General features: G+C 39.9%; 1 protein-coding gene across 2 annotated transcripts; it reads right to left on the minus strand.

Moving 5' to 3' along the window:
• Positions 1–5,128: 5,128 nt before the first annotated feature.
• On the minus strand, positions 5,129–12,022 carry LOC124120583. 2 transcript variants are annotated; one of them, XM_046483442.2, is made up of 6 exons: positions 11,250–12,022; positions 10,659–10,719; positions 8,343–9,575; positions 7,620–7,937; positions 6,099–6,240; positions 5,129–5,570 (listed from the first exon to the last, which is right to left on the minus strand). In XM_046483442.2, the coding sequence occupies exons 2-6, from the start codon at positions 10,714–10,716 to the stop codon at positions 5,567–5,569; spliced, it is 1,755 nt and encodes a 584-aa protein (XP_046339398.2). In that variant the 5' UTR covers positions 10,717–10,719; positions 11,250–12,022; the 3' UTR covers positions 5,129–5,566. The 2 variants fall into 2 exon arrangements, with proteins under 2 accessions (XP_046339398.2, XP_046339397.2); XM_046483441.2 differs by having other exon boundaries at positions 6,103–6,240; positions 11,250–12,004.
• Between the last annotated feature and the right edge of the window lie 9,661 nt (positions 12,023–21,683).

Here is a 21,683-nt window from a genome sequence, read left to right on the forward strand (position 1 = left end):
CGACTGTAATACAAGATAGTTGCGAATGAGATGCGGATGTGAAGGATGCATGATGGGTCACAAAGAGGAAAATGTTGTATTCCAGTTCAAATATAGCACGCATCGTGAGTTTCATGTTGCAAGTGATCATGAGTGGTTATCGCGCCGAAAACATTAATATGAGGATAAAAAAGACCTTTATGTGCACGCGGCGACAGATAAACAGATCAAAGGATCATTACCATATGTTCACATGAAATTTGTGGATCCGGATTCACTGTTGACGTCACATTGTGAATGACGTCATAAATGCTCTGTTGTGACGTTACTTCATAATATCTATCATTAACAAAACAGGTTGGCTCGCATCCTTTTTGGGTAGGAGACTTAAGGTCCATGACTCAACAACGACGTCCAACTCGTCTGAGTTACCTGATATTGTCACACGATTCCATATGGATAATTTAATGCGATTGGATTATATTCAAAACAACGTTGATTTGATTGATTGACTTCTTTTAACTTGTCATTACGTCAGGTTTGCTGGCACACTCCGGCGCCGTGGTGACAAAACCCCACTGCCACAGGCTAATTTGCATAACAAGTGACCGGACTTTCTCTTGTTTGTCAACAAACGCGCTTTTTCAGAAATCAGAATAGAACGGACTAATGCAAGTACTTAGGGGTCTTTTACATCTTGTTATGCAAAATGTTATAAATATGCTACTACACTGCGACAATGAGTTGCGTGACAATACATATTTACACATCAAAATGACCATATCGCTCGCTCTCCGTAGGGCTTGATGACAGCACGTGGAGCCGTACAACCAATGTAAACATAGGATAACTACGCAAATGGAATGTTTTTCACGATTAAGGATATTTTCTCAATGAAAGTTAACCATTCTATGACACATGTTTATCTAGCATAGGGAGACTTGTCAAAATTTAAACAGATGAAAAACATATGCAATATCTTGAATGGACTGTGTAAGATGTATCTATTGCTGTACTGTTGCTGTTGGCAGTTGCTGCTGCTGTCTTCTTTTTCTGGAAGAGAGGATTCTGTGAGCATCAAGCGTAGGATATACCTGCACCAGCGATAATGGTATATAATTATTTACATCATATGATTGTTATTTGGTAAGTAGGGTATATAATTATTAGTTACACGAGTAAGTGAGTGGGTGAGTGGGTTGGTTGGTGAGTGAGTGAGTGTCATGTTTAGTTACAATTTACCATTTTGTTTCAAACTATCATTAGTTCCATTGTAATTATGGTAAAAGGTGGCACCATGATGCACTTTACACTGGGCTTTCGCCGCGTTATATCGCATTATACCCATACTACCGCGTTATATCGCATTATACCCATAATACCGTGTTATATCGCATTATACCCACCGTTGACCTTCGAAAATAATGTGAAGCGGTAATAAAATGTTTCATACATACAATGGTGAAGAACACATTGATTGCTCGCTGCATTGCACAAGTGAGCGAGTGAGTATTTGAACTGTATTTCTGTTAAAATGCGGCTTGTCAGCTTGGTGTGGGAGGCAAGCCCGAGGTGATGCAGGTCTTAGACGTGTACCACTTAGGTGAGCACGGAGGTGGTTTTTGGGACATCCCAGAGGAGCAACTCTACGCAGCGAAAAGAAGTATCTTAGCACTCTTAATCACTCGTATCACTCCATCACAGATGCTCGATGCTCTGTTTCCATAAACTAACACTGATCACACACCGAACACGCCCGTTGCCTCTACATGATTTGTTGACTTCCGGAATCCCATGTGTTCCATTTCCCGTTCTGTTATCAACCTTTCACTGTGCTCCATGTTTTGTAGATATGTTGATGTACATTAATAAGTACAATCCGGCATTAAAGTTGTTTACGTGAGAGACATTATGACATCCACAGAAATGAAGCTCACCGATACACGTCGACTGTTAGCAATTACCATACTGTAAGTATTTTATATATACCACCAAGTAAACTTTGCTGTCGTTTAACATATGCTACACCAGTTTGTTAAATTTCAAATTTCACAACCATTGGATGCTAAGAATAAGATCCTTCAGAAATGGTCACTATTCCAATATTAAAAAACTCACTGCAGAAATGGTAACTATTCCAATATTAAAAAACACTGCAGAAATGGTAACTATTCCAATATTTAAAAAAAACACTGCAGAAATGGTAACCATTCCAATATTAAAAAACACACTGCAGAAATGGTAACTATTCCAATATTAAAAAACACACTGCAGAAATGGTAACTATTCCAATATTAAAAAAACACACTGCAGAAATGGTAACTATTCCAATATTAAAAAACACACTGCAGAAATGGTAACTATTCCAATATTAAAAAACACACTGCAGAAATGGTAACTATTCCAATATTAAAAAACACACTGCAGAAATGGTAACTATTCCAATATTAAAAAAACACACTGCAGAAATGGTAACTATTCCAATATTAAAAAACACACTGCAGAAATGGTAACTATTCCAATATTAAAAAAACACACTGCAGAAATGGTAACTATTCCAATATTAAAAAACACACTGCAGAAATGGTAACTATTCCAATATTAAAAAAACGCACTGCAGAAATGGTAACTACTCCAATATTAAAAAAACACACTGCAGAAATGGTAACTATTCCTACATTTACAGTAAATATCCTCTAGTTTGTGTTAATGTCACTGTTCCCTCGCCCAGAACTGTATGATCACAATGTCATTGTAATGTCAATACATAGAGATTATTCGCTGGCTATGCTACGCATATATTTAGAATACAATTGTATTATGAGAGTCTTTAACAATACAATCGCATAGTAAATGTAATCTATAAGGAAGAAGATCATTTGGTGAGCATAAAACATATTTTGTGCCTAGTATGTGATACGAAAAAACACGAGTGTAATACTCTCTTTTTCTTATAATGTCATGATTAAACTGGTCGATATTTCGGATGTATTTTACGCAATTAAGTAACCTTAGAAACAGCGTATGAATACAATGTTTGAGTGAACCGCCCCATGTACCGAACAGTGTCACATGGTTTAAGGCCATGTGGTTTCCTCTATGAGGGGGCACGGGTGGCCCAGTCGTCTAAAGCGCCGCGATTCGCTGTGCAGAGTTGCGTCCTTTGGGCACGTCAGAAACCTATGATTGTGGGTTCGAATCTCGGTTCGCCCCGATTATGTTTCTAGGTTTGTCAGCACCATACCCGTGCTCGTGGGTTTCAACTCACTCACTGACATACGCTGGATGAAAACTTTCCTTTGCCGGCAGTTAAGATGACTCACCACACAGAAACAATTAGAACACTCGACCTGCCAGGAAGTTGGAGTAGACAGTCAATGAAGTAGGATGGGCCTTGATGGTGGCAACACCAAGGCCTCCTCAGTAAACTGAATACATTAAACAAAACCATGCAAGTAGACTTGGACTGGAAGAGTGATTTAGGCGTCAGTTGGAGCCACCTTCGTTATAGAGTATGCAGTACACACAACATATGGCAGTGTACTGTACCTCATGACATCTTGTATATGATACGCACAGTGCGGCATGCTTCCCCGTGCATAGACTCAGACCAGATGTATCCGCTAGGCGGATGTCCACACTACTTATAAGTCTGCTACTTATTACCAGCATAATTTTTAAATGATATCACCCTTCCTTGTCTCATTTGTAATTGTCAGTTAAGTTAACTTGACGCAAAGCGAACTTTCTTAACAACCACGTTATTACTTTATTGTTGACCCCTGAAGATCCGGGGTAGAATAGGTCCTCAGCAACCCATGCTTGCAGTAAAAGGGAACTATGCTTGTCGTAAAGGTGATTAACGGGATCGAATGGTCATGTCATCGTATCCCAATTACGTTGATCGATGCTCATGATGTCAGTCACTGGAGCCGACCAGTCCTTGTTTTTGCCCCTTAGAGCCGAGCGTCGGACACAGTAACAACAAGTTTCTTTTAACGTCTTTTGGTATGACGCGGCCGGGTATCGAACCCCGGACCTTCCGCTCTCTGCAGCGGTCGGATGTATGGAGACATGGGAGTATATGTAGGGCACAAGGGAACACGGAAGACCATCAATGACATGGAAGTACACAGATGGCATTCAAGGGCATATGTTCCACAAAGACAGACCAGTGTGTACGCTTTTCGTGACAGTGTGAAACTCTCTAGGGTAAAGAATGATCAATTCCATCAAGTTATTTGAAGACAGAGTTCTTTTATTCCAGGCACAAGTGGACAGCTCCAATAGTCAATACGATTAAATTATAAATATAAGTTACTATGTACATATTTATACAAGCCTAAGGTCGTACATATTGACATATACATATGAACGTACGCTACAGGGTGTATGACGTGTAATATGTTACAGTAAAATATGCTATAGGGTGTCGTTCGTGAGGTTACAAACTATAATTGCTGACTCACATGGTAATGTTATATGCACATTATATTATACATTATACACTAAAGAGATGCAGATATGTAATACCTATGCAATTCAAGATATCGTCTTTAGATTGTTGTGTTTATTTTTTTAAGAAATCGACCAAAACATTCATAAGAAATCACTGCTAAAAGCAGTGTCGATTGTACGATTCCGACGGTATCATGAGCATGTGTTTATGACTCACTATCAAATAGTGGTGATACCAGGTGTTCGCGAGAAGGGGAGCGTATCCTACCCCACCGTTGGCACCCGTCACAAACTCATGCAAAGGCAAGTCAACTATTACATGAAAGTGAAAAAAAGGGAATTGCATGGGACATCATTATTGTCACTCATGCGTCGAATTAGGAAAGTCCTACACATGTCCCCCATAAAATTTTTGAAAGCTTTACTGAGGCCTTGATCAAACATCTTTTGAACAAGAGTCGTATGACGTTCTTAGAAACTTTGGTAGTAAGAGCATGCTCGGGAACATTATATTTTGCTGATACAAAATCTAGTACTCGGTGACTACTCCAAATGACGGAAACTATACACAAAATTCACTCACTCACTCACTGTATTCCGGATGTGGTAAGAGACGACTAACGGGGTCGGGTGGTCAGGCTCGCTGACCTGGTTGATGCATGTCATCGTATCCCAATTGCGTGGATCGATGCTCTTGATGTCAGTCACTAGATTGTCTGGTCCAGACTCGATTATTTACAGACCGCCTGTATTACAAGCTGGAATATTGCTGAGTGCGGCGTTAAACAACAAACTAACAAACAAACAAATCACTCTTTGAGGTGCCATTCCTCTCTGTATACAAACGAACAGGTAGTTGAACTGAAAGCCACGAACTCCTCACAGGACTACACGGTGATGTCTATGGAGGTTTACACGACCAGTAAAAACGTATAATGTGACAATTCCATTCTGTGTATGCTCAACGAAGGTGTAACCTAATTGCACGTTGCATTATGATCACTATGGAGAGTGCTGGACCAATCGCTACAGTGGAAGTCTGTCGTATATGTGAGGGTTGAACACCACGCTAATGTTCGGGTCCATGCTGTCGTATCCACGGTTGCTATGTGCCGGTGGGAGCGACTGGTCATCTACAAACCAAGAAAAGTAAAATGAGAAACACATCAACAGCGTCACTCTTTCATTGGTAATGTTTCTAAAGGGGCACGGGGTCGTTGAAATTCGTTGTGCAGAGTTGCGTCCCTTAGGCTTGCCAAAAATCTATGATCGTGAAAATGTTTTTAGGTTTGTCAGCACATTGCCAGAGTTCGTGGAATTTACCAAAGTGGTAAACGTATTAACACTCGTAGCATTGAGACTTTCGCTACACAATGCCGCTTCATACACAACTCTCACTCACTCACTCATTCACTCAATTTGTGAAACCTATTTTTGGTCCATCGACAATATATGGATGGATCGGCGTGAAATCTAACTCACGCTTTTTTTTATGAAAACACCTCCAATTCTTAAGCTTTAATGTCCATGTCTAATTATCACTGATAATTATATACCCGACTTAACAAAATAACAATGATATGACGTAAATTTGTCATACACCATCACCGCTGGTGCGGGTATATTCCAAGTCAGGAGCTTGATGTCAGAATGACACTTACATACCCTCTTTCTCACGGAATCCTCTCTTCCAGAAAAAGAATACAGCAACAGCAACTGCCAACAGCAACACTACAGCAATAGATCCAACGCCGACTCCGATTCCGACTCCTAGCCCTTCTTCAAACCCATCACCTACAACGCCTATAGGATATAAGGGAATAATATAGTTTTATGATACTACATCCAAATATACATTAACATACATGTAGTTGTAACAAAATACTAAATTAAAAATCATATGTAATAATTTATAGAGCTCTCAGTGAAACAACATGTCTCTTCCAAACAATCCGAATTTATCACTCTTGTCTCAATCTTAAGTGAGTGAGTGAGTTAATGCTTTACGTCACATCGGCAACATTTCAGCCATATCTCAATCTTAAGACCAAGCTAGCGTTGTATAAAAGGACACAAGGAAGCGATTATTCATATATTTCAAAGACGGGCCTGAGATTTCTGAAACAAATAATGTTGATCGGCTGTTTTGTTGCACAATTTTTACTTATTACGAAATCTTGAAATCTACTTTCTGGTGTGTTGTATGTAGACAACAGAGCACCGTTATAGTGACACTGTGGATAGTTCAAGTTTACCGTTGAAACAATGTTTTTCTTTTAAATATCATCTTGTCACTTTTAATAACGTAGACATACTTCGCTGTGATACTCATAAATATATATATAAAGGGAAGTAAAAAGGGTCAAACAGTACATGTTTGTTTGTTGTTTAACGCCCCACTCAGCAATATTCCAGCTATATGATGGCGGTCTGTAAATAATCGAGTCTGGACCAGACAATCCAGTGATTGACATCATGAGCATCGATCCACGCAATTCGGATACGATGACATGCCAACCAAGCCAGCGAGCCTGACCACCCGATCCCGTTAGTTGCCTCTTACGACAAACATAGTCGTCTTTTACGGCAAGCATGGGTTGCTGAAGACCTATTCTACCCCGGATCGTCACGGGTCTGGGTTAAATAGAACGTCATACTGAGTCAAACAGAACTGTTACAGCATATTGGATCAAACGGAATTGCAGACCTCGTCAAACAGTATGGTCGTATACTGGGTCAAACAGTATAGTAGCGTCATGCTTAACTCGTACTACCCGATCGACATAGTACTCCGGTAGCCTGATGTCCTAACGCCATTAACCAATGAATTAAACTAGCTTAAACAATTAGTACTCTGTGAGATGACACATGTAGAATGCGTATACTTTGGGCCAATAAAACTGACATGTAAACGATTAAGTCAGTAGGTTAGGTGTAACGTTGCTTTGAACAGTATGTCTGATATATCACCACGTGCAATCTTAATACTGGAGGAAAACCCAAAGTGATGCTGGTCTTAAACACGTATCACAGCGATGAAGCCAAAATGCTTGCGTATGGCGCTGACAAACCAAGGATCATGACTTGGGTGAAAATAGGACTGTCCAAGAGACGTCACAGCCGTGAGTACGACAACACGTAAGGCACTGTTGCTAATTATATTTTTACGCTTTTTACATTACCCTTTGTACAATGGACAAACATCGTTAGTCCTGTTGATGATATTTGGACGTCTTTGTAAATAGCTTTGCATGAGATTTCTGACAGATGGTCGCTGCAGGAGACAGTCAATGTGAAGACGCTCGTGGGCACCGTTTCTCCACGAACATCCTTTGACTCAGACGCAACGTCATCTGTAACAGTTTGGTTGTCTTTCGTCCAGATGATCTCCGGCTGTCCTCTCATGGGGTTGGTTGCACAGAGCAGTGTGAGGGCATCGTCATCTGTTGCGGGTAGTCGGTTCCTTGTGGCATTTAGAAAGGTCACGGAAGTAAGGGAATCTGAAAATATTATAATACCATGAATGAGTGTGATTGGTTTAAGGCGATTTTAACACTATTTTTGTCAGATATCACCACGTGTCAGCGTCATGTGGAAGGAAAGCCCGAGGGGATGCAGGTCTCAGACGTTTACACTTTGAGGAAACCAACGACCCGGGTATAGTGCTAAGAAACCTAAAGGCATCATCAGGGCGAAATTTGGATTCGAACCATGGCCGTAGGTGTCTGAACAGCGCATCGCGGCGAATTAGATGAATCGGCCATCCAAAACACAAATTATTATTCAGTTTAATTAAAAAAAGTCTTGTTCACCTTTGTTATAATGTTAAACAGATGCTTTGTAATTGGAATAGTAAATTTGCTTAGTATTCAGATGTAGGAAATTTGATATGACATGCAAATTACCATGTATCATTGGCCTGTCGAAATATCCATACATTTCAATGTTTCCAAGACCAGTTACCAACACCGCAAATTGACACACGGACGATTTGCTTCTAATGACTGTCATTGCAGACGGTGCCCGGAAGCTGGAGATGGAGGCGGTGTGGGAAGCTGTTGATGAAGTTGTCCATGTTGTGTTGACATCAATGTCTGATGTACAGTTGGGGTTTGTGATGAGGGTGATATGACGCGTGTAATTTACCTGACTGATTTCAATGTCTGGTACGAGATACACAGTGCCATAATCGTCAACAGATGGAACTATGGCGGAGAAGGCTTGGAACCCAACATGGTTTCCTGACGTCAGTTGTACCAGAATAGGCTGAGAACTCTTGACATAAGTTATCTCAGAATTATTGAAATCTTCATCCCTGAACTCTGCTTCATTCAGAATAATTGATGTATCAGCAGTGGGCGTTTCGGTAGTGATGTGGGTGGCATTGTTCATTGCCACAATCCGAATTTTATATTTATCCATTATTGGCACTGGGGATACAATGAAACTAGTTCCCCAACCACTAACCCCAGGAATCTGATTTTGAACGGCATCTCCGTGATTCAGAGGATAATCCAATGCAGGAGATCCAGAAAACACTGCTACAGGACTACTACCCTCGACTGTCGTCCCTCCCATGTCGCAGTTGTGATACTCAGTCGATGATGAAGAGGCAATCTGAAGGACATGCCTCTTCTGCAGGATTGTAGTCAGCCGCATTCCTCGACTATACGTATTGCCCTTAAAAGAGTACGAGCAATTGGACATCATGTCAATATGTATGGTGATATTGTCTGTGGCAGCAACAACCCCCAGTATGGCATTCTGTGGTACTGATGGTATGATGTATTTGGTGGAAAGAGACTGGAGAGGGAGGGCTGTATAAGCATCAGCAGTTCCTTCCATTTGTCTTCGAAAGAAAACTCTCAAAATAACTTCCACGTTGCAGTCTAGGTATATTGCTCGTTTCTCGATGTAACTTCCGAAGTTCAGTACTCTTGCTAAAGGGATATCAAACTGCGTTACGCGGTTATCTCCTTGAAGCCTGACATCATGCTCCGTCCCATCACTGTCTGTCACAGTGCACAGCCCTTCCTGTGTATGTCCGATGAGGAGATATCCGGTGGTCTTTTGGTTATTGAACGCAGGAAGCAATGCAACAATAAACTGTTTCCCACTGTAAATATTTAGACTCCTACCTAGAAGACAATTTATGGTATTATTATTTAACGAACTCATAGCAAACAACGTTTCGTTTATAGTATACATCATGATACATTATTTAAATATAAGTGACAACACTCTTTCAATAATCTTTGGAAATCTCTGCTAAAAGCAGCGTCCACTGTGCGATTCCCGCTATGTAAGAAGCATGTGTTAATGAATCACTACCAGATAGTAAAGTTATCAGGTGCGTGCAAAAAGGTAATCGTTTGTTCGTTTCAACCAAACTGTCTTCGGTGTTCATGCAATGTTTACTGATGACTAATACCAAAATGGTTAAGTTATATAGATATCTTTTTCAAGGAGAAAATACAGTGCAGTAACATAATTATTATACTTTCAACTTCAGAACAGCTTTTCTTGATGTTAACAATGGTTGTATTGCTGGTAGAAAAAGAGAACTTATACAGAAGCGTTAGGACAAAGCTGTCGGACACAATTAGGTGAGGTGAGGTGAATCGCAGTTCAAGTCGCGGTCAAGATCATTTCATCTTTATGGCGACGTGCAGGCGTTCGCGTGCGTGCGTGTGTGTATGAGTGGATGTGTGTGTTTTAATAAAGATAGAGTGGTGTGGTGAATGGATAACATTACAGTATGTGTCGTGCCCAAACCCCGAATTGTCGGTATTGGACAGCACCACAAAGATCCCTGATACCTGGGAACGTAGCCAGTGGAGTGGCATGATGTTTTATGTACCAGCATGCGTGCGTGCGTGCGTGCGTGCAAGAACCGACCAGTCCTTATTTCCACCCCTCATGCCGAGCGCCAGGCACGGTAACAACAAGTACCATCCTTGCGTCTTTCTTTTAAAGTGTGAGGCGGCCGGGGATCGAACCCCCGGCCTTCCGCGATCCACTAAACCAGGGATGCGGTCTACACAGTTAGGTACATTTGTAAGCGAATCAGAAGCCAGACAGCGTGTGTACTGCAGACATGAACTGACTAGGGTGAGTTTCAATACAGTTCACATTTAATTGAAACATAGAATGTATAATCTGCAATATGTCTCATATTCATAGGTAAATTAATAAATGGAGCGAGGTAGACTAAATGTTACCTTCAAAAATGTTGCCCAAAACAGCAACTGTTATCAGCATGAAATTAATGCTCGCCATATCCTAAACAAAAGACAAACAATAAGATAAGGCAAGGTTGTGTGCATAATATACGGGGTGAGTGAGTGAGTTGGGTTTAACGCCGCTTTGAACAGCAATCCAGTTATATCACGGCGTATGTCAGCCTAATGTGGGAGGAAAGTGATGACGTTTACCACTTTGGTGAAACCCACGAGCACGGGTATGGTGCTGACGAACCCACGATCATAGGGTTCTGGTGTGCCAAGGGACACAACTCTTTCGGCGCCTCAGACGACTGGGCCACCCATGCCCCTATACATTAAGTAGCTACATACAGTAAAGTACGGTTATAACGAACTCAAAGGGACTACTAATTTTAGTTCGTTATAAGCATATATACAGCATGAATACAGCAAATAGTCGGGACCAAAAAAGTAAGTTCGTTATATCCGTCAGTTCGTTATAAGCGTGTTCGTTATAACCGTAGTTTACTGTACTTCTATTGGCATGTAAACATTGTCTCCATAGAACATGTCATTTTCATCAAAGAAACAGGTAGTGTGTATACTTACCACTGTATATCCACTGTTGATTATCGCGGCCCGTTTTACCAAGTTCCTCCAACAACGACTTATCTACGTAACTGTAAGTAGCTATACATGTGTGGGTGTGTTTCATTTAAAGCTCTGTAGATTCTGTAAGCATTGTTCAACTATATATAAGTCATGTGAGATATATACGCACTGATGGGTTAATATACATATGAGACAATGCACGTTATGTGTGTGTGTCATGGGAGGCAAAGGTCGTTAGGACTGTAACAAGTGCAGTGCATGAACTGTTCTGGGCCTGCCACACACTACTGATGTACTTCGCCGGGACTAAACCGGAGAAAGAAAATTAACAACGGCGAGAATTTCGGCGGAGCTCCGGTGAGAAAACACTTGAAAAATCAGAATTTACCGTAGCAATACCGATGTAGTACCGGCGTCCCCGTTGTGATACCGTTGTGCTACCGATGTAAGAGCCGATGTGCTACCGAATACCACTTTTCCGTCACCTTAGTGTTACCGATGCGCCGTAGATGTTATGTCGATGTACCACCGTTGACCCGAGCTATAACGGAGTGATATCGTTGCGCTGCCGGTGCACTAATGGTGTGACGGTGGAGCTCCGGTGTCACATCGGCGGCGCATCGGTACTACTTCGGTGGTATTCGGTAGTACTACGGTATGACATCGGTACCAGTACGGTAAACACTGAGGCCGCCGGAGAGCCACCGATCCATTACGGGTCGCTACCGGTGCTCTACCGACATTAACGAAACCATACCGCAGTACTGCTGTTGTTGTCCCGTTGATCGCTCCGGCAGCGTAAAGGCGGACATTTTTGAGCATGTTAAAAATATTCTACTGTCGCCTGCCGTTGCTTATTTTTTTGCCGATGTTTTCACGATGTCCTGACGATGTATTACCGTTCTTTGCGATGTGATACCGTTGCACTGCCGTACTAGTACTGATCGCCGAAAATTACCAACTTTGTGCTCCGGTATTGCTCCGGCGACCCAAATCGGCTAGGTGTGAAAGGCCCTTTCGGTAAGGGAAAGCGATCGGCCAGTTATCCACATTTTCCAACAAGTAGTTAGATGAGGTGAAATGGGGTTTAACGTCAAGATTATTGCACTTATATAGCGCCGTGCATCCACGTGTGTGTGTCTCCGGGCGGACGCTCAGTCCACTAGACCACGGACGCGGTCCTCAGCAAGGAGTGAGTGAGTTTGGTTAAAAAGTGGCTATGTACAGTTTACAGTATTTCCGTCATGTAACAAATGTTATATTTGGGATAACACTTTATTCGTAAAGTACTGATTCTCGTACTGTTTTGGGTCGAGTCCCGTTCGGGATTCGAACCTCACACTGCCAGAGTAAAGAAGTGTGCTGGCGATTAGGTGGCTCCCTTTGAGATTGTAGGTTCGAATCCCGGACAGGACGAAGAAAGTGTTATCCCAAATATAACATTTGTTACATGTGACCACTTTCTAAATAGCATTGTGTGTTCATAGCTTTCGGCCACGGGAGCCGTGCCAATTTACACGTCAGAGGGGTACGCAAAAGTACGTGATCTAGACTACCAGTTGTCGGACCTTCATGTAAGTGGAAGCCTCGGTGGCTGAATTGGTTAGATCGCTGACTTTGTGTGCTGACGATTAAGTGTCACAACCCTAAAAGGTACGACAGTGAGTGAGTGAGTATGGTTTTACGCCGCTTGTAGCAATATTCAAGCAATATCACGGCGGGTTACACCTTAAATGGGCTTCACACATTGTACCCATGTGGGGAATCTGACCCGGGTCTTCGGCGTGACAGGCGAACGCTTTAACCACTAGGCTCCCCGACCGCCCCTTTACGAAGAGAGTGTTATCCCAAATATACCATTTGTTACATTTGACCACTTTCTAAATGGCATTGTGTGTTCACAGTATTTCCGTCATGTCACGTTTTTGTGTGTAGTTTAACGCCACACTCAGCAATATTCCAGCTATATTGACGGCGGTCTGTAAATAATCCAGTCCAGACCAGATACTGAGGTCTCCATATAGTGTGGTATCCTGCCCCACCGATGGCACCCGTCACAAAAACAGAACCAGCCCATCAACATCTACTTGACAGATTTTGGACAACAAAATGCTTTCAAAATACATGTTCTGTTTATTTAAAATCAACAAAAAGATATAAATGAACAATTTCACATGACCTTATTTATATGCTTGATATGTGTTTTCAACACGACACAGCCAACATCTAATCAAGATTTAACTCTACTATATAACATTCAAAATCCTAAACAAAACAAATAAACACACACAAATTATATGAATCCATACAAATATACTTAGGCCAATACTATGGCTACTATAATATGTCGCAAAGGCCACTGTATGTGATGGTTTGTTTGTTGGATAAAGCCATGCTCAGCTAGATGTATGTGACAATGGCCTGAGGATATGTGATCCTGGGCCAGACAATCCAATAATTAATATTATGAGCAACGAACTACACGGTCGGATATCAGCCAAGACAATCTGACCATCCTGACCACACGATCCACAAGCATAATTTGCTAGTGACATAGTCTAACCCTGAATCTCCACTAAGGTACGTGAAAAGGCCGTTCAGTCCGACATCCAACACATCTACTTTGTGCAAGCCAGCACGTGAACAGAAAATATGACTTTGTTAGAAATTTTTAAAAAATCCAACTATTATGCACGTATACAAGCATAAATCGCACAGAACAATGAAGAAAGAAGCGCGGTGAAAGCACGATAAAACACTGTTCTACCATGATGTCATTTCTGGGGAATCGAACATGCGCTGTCAACTTGGACATTTCGAAAATTGGACGACATTAATGTTGAGGGGAAAGTGTGTAGTGAGTTGTTCCCCATAGGTGTAAATGGGCAACGTTAATAAACGCACTGGCCGATCGATCGTACCCATATGTGGGAGATATATGACAATCGGTATTGGGGGAAAATGTGAAAATTATCCGGAGAATATCCGGAGAATATCCGGGAAATATCAAACTTAACCCACCTGTTCATAAAATGGACTTGTTCAACATTGCCGAGATCGGACTGTAATCATGGAGTCATCATTATTTTAATACGGGTAAATATATTTAAAGCTTGTACATCTTAATATCCTCAAAGAGCCTGAGTATATAAAGTTGATATCTCATATATGAAATAAACGAGTCAGTGTATTATTGTAAGATAAACAACGACCATGAGTCGTTTATTTCCTATAACACGTATTCCTTGTTCACGTGAAATGTCTTTGGCAAGTTTTTGATTGTGCTGTCCCTAAATACCGACAAACCCGATGTAAATAAAAGTGTCAAGCGCGTCCATAATAGTAGGAAATCTCTTATAAAACCAGATTCCGTTGAACAAGAGACAGTAGAAATGGCGTTCACACATTGTACCAATGTGACATAATCAATACCGGCATTCGGCGTGACAAGCTTACGCTTTAAACACTATAGTATCCCATCGTCCGCTTGAGGTTGTGACAAGTTTAAGTGACATCCCAATGACAGCAGCGAAAGCCGGTTTGTCTGGGTTTTGTTAATCCGGAATACCCGCTGGAAGGACGTAGGAGGTTCATATACACAAAGATACATCTTTGATATATACAAAGGTAATACCTCCGTAATAATGATTGATTAATGCTGATTTTTTTAAAACGGATTATTAAATTGGAATATACAGCCCGGTTTGGGTTCACAGAAAATTTTAAAATACTTTCTAAAGCGCATGTAAAATATAATAACGATTTACATGAACTGACAAACAGTTACGTCACACAGTGGACAAACGGTTTCTACTTATTAGAAAAATATGTGTTTATGGGGTTTTAGTCTTCCTAATACCATTTATTTATAAAAATTTTATATAAAATGTCATTATCACCATCACCCAAGTATATAATACAATATAAAAGAGCATTTGTTTCTGTATACACATGACATGACGCTTTCTCATATCAGACAATAATGCATACTACATGTTTACCTTTTCTTCGATGCATTACTACCTTAAACTTATAATAACATAATCAGTATATGTAAGCATCACTACATTAATTGTTTGTTCAAGTTTGTTTGTCTGTTGTTTAACGCCGCTCAGCAATATTCCAGCTATATGGCGGTCGATAAAATAACCTAGTCTGGACCAGACAATCCAGTGATTGACATCATGAGCATCGATCCACGCAATTGGGATCGATGACATGTATCAACCAAGTCAGCGAGCCTGACCACCCGATCCCGTTTGTCGCCTTTTACGACAAGCATAGTCGCCTTTTACGGCAAGTATGGGTTGCTGAAGACCTATTCTACCCCGGAATCTTCACGGGTCTGTTTGTTCAAAGAACCTGGTATAAGTGCAATATTAAATGATGTTAGATAAAAGGCAAGTATGTTAACAGGGGTCGTTATCTGTCTGAAACGTGCATCAGCAGTTCTGGGGGTGGTATGAAATATAACCATGTTTCAGACTGGTAAAAACTCCATTGTTGCTAACACACAGAGAATACCAAATGGTCATCAGTCCCTCAGATACCCCGTCCAAGGCATAGTAAAGCTGTAACAACATCGCCAAATACTCATGCATATGGAGGGTCTGTCGGCGATTAACGCAACTGATCACATAATTTTTTAAAAATAAGTAAAATTTAATTCGTTTTTGTCTTGGCACCAGCAATACAGTACAATGAAAGCTTTATGAATCTATATTCACCACATCTCAATGTTAACGAAGGGACTTCATGGACGTTGTCTAAATCTGGAGCATGAATAATATGTTTTTTAGGAACCGGAGTTTGTGGATGTGTTCGGACATGAAATAAGGACGAAATAGAACTGTTTACCATACTTAGACCTGATCTGTGTGCAATGTTAACATAACAACAGTACAGCAATGTACAACCTGCACAGCACTATGGAAATCAGTTTACCCTGTAAATTTAGTTTGCAATATGATACTTTGTACACAACTGACAGGGACATCGCTCTGGCTATTTGTTGCGGATTATTGCGTTTTTATGCAGGAAAATCGTGTACATGTAATATGTTTTGTTCGGGGTGTCCCAAGGTAAATTGAAAAGGGTGTGTCGCTTCATTGTATTTCTGTTTGAACATTCTGTAACCAGGTCATATGAACAGCAATTGACGTTCTTTCCTGTCTGGATCGAATAAATTCCATTCTGGTGTTTGCGTTATTTTCTTAAAGGGAAAATATGAGAGATACTTAAATGTTTTCAACTGCTCAACTGTTTTACTATTTCCTTTGGACAAACATGATTTTATCCTATCTATGACCTATTTAATATCAACATATTTAATATAATTGATTTTATAATTAAATGGTAGTTGTGTTCTTTATATGACTTCTTTATATGACATCTTATTTTAGTAGCTGCAAACCAACACTTGTGAACAAATATGCGACATGGCACATACTCAGTGAATTGCACATTGAATTCTCGCAAGTAGAAAACGTTTTAGCTATAGCTGGCTGGTTTAGGGGATTTTAACGTCCACTTCACAGTTAATGTATTTCGTGGACGGGGTAGGTGGGGAATGATAAATAAAATTAATATTTGAATAAAAGTAAATCACCATACCAAAAAATCTTACGGGACATAAACAAAATTCTATAATCTCATTACTATAAAATATACAACTGGTGTATTTAAGTATGTGAAAAATATTGAAATAGATAAGTCTGTTAGTTTATGTTTACAGAGGAGAATTTTGGTTAATAATTAGAATGGCCTTAACATGGGAAAAAGAGAAGTCTAAACTATCCTAGTGGGATTATTAACTAAGTGTAGTAAAATGTATAGCATTATCGGGAATAAAATGGTTGCAGTTAAGCTGCAGTTAGATATAGGGGCCATATAAAGAAAGAAAAAGGGAGTAATCGCCTAGCGTAAGTCTATACTTGCTGGGGTAGGAGGTGAGTTGTCTAGGTAGCGCGTGAGTGGAGTGAGAGCTGGAATGTTGGTGACCTTGACATTTAGAGCTGGCTTGTTGAACAGCGTTGTGCTTTACAGTTAGTAGTATCGTTAAGTGAATCATCTTATGTTAAGTATCTCAGCGAAGATATATGTAAAGTGATGTTTCAAGAATATATATTGTTGGTAGATGCAATGTAAATGCTGCAGTATGTAAGCTCAGAGATATAATCCTCTACTGTGCGAAGTCAGTTGGTGCTGTTTCTATAGGAACTTCAGGTAGACAAAGATATCAGCCTCCGTGGTTTGATAAGGAGTGCGTGTTTTTGAAGTCCAAGAAATACAGACTTTTGAATAAATTTAGAAGTTGAAAGTGTGATTCAAACTAAAAGCAGTTACATCTATCAGCCAAAGATGGTTTTAAGAAATGTTGCTAAAAAAACAAACTTAACTATAACGTACATCTAAACACAGTGATTGAAAGCAGTTTTGGAAGACAGTGAAAAAGGCCATACAGAGACGTCCACTGAGAAGTTATATATCTCCAAGTGAATGGCTGATTTACTTTACAGATCTTCTTATTCCCTTACAGGGAACTGATAATAATGATTTTGATTGGGTTGTGGAGGAGTTTGTGCTCTCTCATACATGTGCTAGCTGTAATGATTTACCCTTTTCGAATGAACTCCTGTCAGGTGAGATCACTGAAAGAGAGGTCACGGAGGCTATATCTGAGTACGGGCAAGTCCGCAGTTGAAGATGGGATACGCCTTGAATTCTTTAAACCACCGTCGGATCTCTTTGCACCATACTTGAAGTTATTGTTCAATAAGATTTTGGACATGGTGTGTTTCAAGAATCTTGGAATATACATGTAAGTATGATTATTTTATGATCTAAATCTGGGTCAGTTTGTGAACCAAGTAATTTTAGAGGCATTTCACTACTAAATGTTATGGGGAAAATCTTCACGTCATTCATAGAAAAACGTTTGAGAATATGGATGGAAGTAAATGATTTACTGTCCGAGTCTCAAGCAGGGTTCCGACCAAACTACTCTACTGTTAATAATTTGTTTGTTTTACAAGCTCTGTGTTCTAAATATTTGTGCAAAATCAGAGGTCGCCATTATTGTGTATTTATTGACTTAAAAAAAAGCTTTAGACTATGTTAATAGGAAAAAATTGACGTATTTACTTATTACTAAAGGATGTCATGGTAAAATGTCTGTACTTTTAAAAAACATGTATGCCTCAGTCAGCGCATGTATAAATGTAAAAAATGAACGTACGGACTGCTTTACAACACCCTCCGGTGTACGACAAGGTTGTGTTTTAAGTCCGTTGTTGTTTATCTTTTTCATAAATGAACTTGCTATAGAGCTGCAAAATAGTTGCCAACATGGGGTATTTGTAACACAAGAAATAATGGACATTATTCTCCTTCTCTTTGCTGATGATGTTGTAATTGTTTCCTTTTCTGTAAATGGCTTGCAAAAACAGTTAAATGTGTTACAGAATTACTATTCAAAATGGAGTCATGAAGTAAATCTGAAGAAAACCAATGCTGTAGTTTTTGAGAAAAGATGGTATTGTTGCAAAACATAGGAAGTGGTTTCATGGTTCGTCTTCCTTTGGTGTATTCACTTGCTATAAATATTTAGGTCTTATGTTCTCCTCTAGATTGTCATGGTCTATGGCATGTAGGCAATTAGCTGTTCAGGCGTCGAAAGCAAATATGCCTCTTTATAATTTATTCAGGAAACATAGTTGTATGTCTTTTTTCACAGCATGTGCCAGTTTTGAAGGCAAAATTATGCCTATACTTTTGTATGGTTCTGACATATGGAGTGCTAAGTATTACGCTACAATTGAAAAAGTTCACACTTCATATTTCAAAAGTTTTCTAAGTGTTGGTAAGTTTGCACTCCTTGGTGAAACACTTCGTAGTGGTATGGTTGGAGAAAACAAAGACTGGAATAAAAGATAATTGAGATTACAAATATTAAACATTTGGTGGTACATCTGTTGGACCCAGCAATATCTCTCTCTTCGTACGGAGGTTTATGGAGCTTTGGAATCCAGTACAACAGCGGAATGGGCATGTCGTCAGGTTTTAGAGTCAAGCCAAAAGTTGATAGTACTAATCCATGGTTTTAGCAGATGTCTTCCTCAGTTAACATACTGGCCTTTTATGTCGCATTATGACACGTATGCAAGCTTCCTCCAAACAAGTAATGTAGTTATGCTTACACATAATGTTTTTTCATATAGGGCATATAAGTTGCTGGAGTCGTTTCATTTCCTTCAACAACACAGACTATAGTCTTTGACGTTGACGTTGCAAGGCAAATCAATCTCAAAGCTCCTCACGATCATCTCCAAATAAATCCCACACTAAGAAGAAGGCTTACCGTAAAAGGTGACTAACGGAATCGGGTGGTCAAACTCGCTGACTTGGTTGATGCATGTTATCGATCCCAATTGCGTGGATCGATGCTCATGATATTAATCACTGGATTGTCTGGTACAGACTCGATTATTTACAGACCGCCGTAATATAGCTGGAATATTGCTGAGTGCGGCTTTAAACAACCAACCAACCAACCAACTTCAGAGTTTGTTAATACTTACCACGTAAACTTAGCAGCTGTTGCAACATTTTTATAACTGCTCAGTGGGTTGCACAACACTTTCTTTGCAGACCCTTATATCGATATTCATAATAACCTTATTAATTTAAAGTGATGCAGCACGGGTATGGTGCTGACAATTCATGAATCCTGAGCGCGAATCGAACCCACAATCATAGGTTCCTGGCATGACTATGCACAAAGAACTGCGGCGCTTTAACCAACTGGGTCAGCCCTTTCCCTCAGATAAATTACAACCAGGATGTAGTTCCGAGTGATGTCTTGAAACAGCATCTGCAAGTCCTAGATAACAACATACGTCTATGAACAAACGTGAACAGGTGTGTAATAAAGTCGCATGTGTTATTTTCAGGTTTATATACGTTAAATAAATCAGGCACAGTATGCGTAATGGAACACAAATAGTTGCAAAGACAGAACGATGTAAGTTATAAAATCAACAATATGTATAATTGTGTTTGTATCTACAGATATACCTATACATAACATGTCTTTACATTTTTTTCAAATTGGTTAAATATTACGTCATGTCATATGAGGGAAGTACTATGTGTATAGTGTTCATTGGTGTCTTGAACACATTTTGAACTGAATTAAATTCCCCATCGCAAGTTATGGTCTCTATTGAAGATCATTGAAATATGTCTATGGAAAGATGCAGGAACACATAAGAAATTCAGTGACAGACTGTCGGTGTGACGGAAATACTAATGCATCATAAAAAAACCTTTTCATGACCATATCACGGGTGATTGAGAATTGTGATTGAAATACGTTTTAATTCAAATAACTTATTTCTCTGAAAGGAAATATAATATAGATAATTATGGCCCACGAGACATTATTTCAGAATATTCTTTGAAATATGTATTTCTTTCACAACCTAAGGACAATATATATTTTTTTCAACACTTTTGGGAACAGATTATTCTTTTCAATAGAATATCCCCCTAGCATAACAGTGGTCGGCTCGTCCCGGACCTAGTAAATGATATATTTAACGCACAGCAACATCAGGAGCCGGATATGTGTAACGCACTTCAATACAGGAATATCTCTTCATCTCCATCTCAGTTAACTCGTCACATCGTTTAAAAACTTTATTTATCAAGAACATAATTTAACCTCGACAGATTGAGATCCGCAATAAAAAAAGCTACTTGTATCTGCTTGAGAGTGCTTAACTTGAGCATCTGCAGCTTCTGTCAACAACACAAAGAAAGAGGACAACACAAAGAAAGAGGACAACACAAAGTAAGAGGACAACTCAAAGAAAGAGGACAACACAAAGAAAGAGGACAACACAAAGAAAGAGGACAACGTTAACACAAAGAAAGAGGACAACACGAAGAAACAGGACAACTCAAAGAAAGAGAACACAAAGAAAGAGGACAACACAAAGAAAGAGGACAACACAAAGAAAGAGGACAACGTTAACACACAGAAAGAGGACAACACAAAGAAAGAGGACAACACAAAGAAAGAGGACAACGCAAAGAAAGAGGACAACACAAAGAAAGAGGACAACACAAAGAAAGAGGACAACACAAAGAAAGAGGACAACGCAAAGAAAGAGGACAACTCAAAGAAAGAGGACAACACAAAGAAAGAGGACAACACAAAGAAAGAGGACAACACAAAGAAAGAGGACAACACAAAGGAAGAGGAAAACAAAAAGAAAGAGGACAACACAAAGAAAGAGGACAACACAAAGAAAGAGGACAACACAAAGAAAGAGGACAACTCAAAGAAAGAGGAAAACACAAAGAAAGAGGACAACACAAAGAAAGAGGACAACGCAAAGAGAGAGGAAAACACAAAGAAAGAGGACA

Source organism: Haliotis rufescens, unplaced genomic scaffold, assembly GCF_023055435.1.
Source record: "Haliotis rufescens isolate VD_foot unplaced genomic scaffold, xgHalRufe1.0.p SCAF_1, whole genome shotgun sequence".
NCBI classification, from domain to species: Eukaryota; Metazoa; Mollusca; class Gastropoda; order Lepetellida; family Haliotidae; genus Haliotis; species Haliotis rufescens.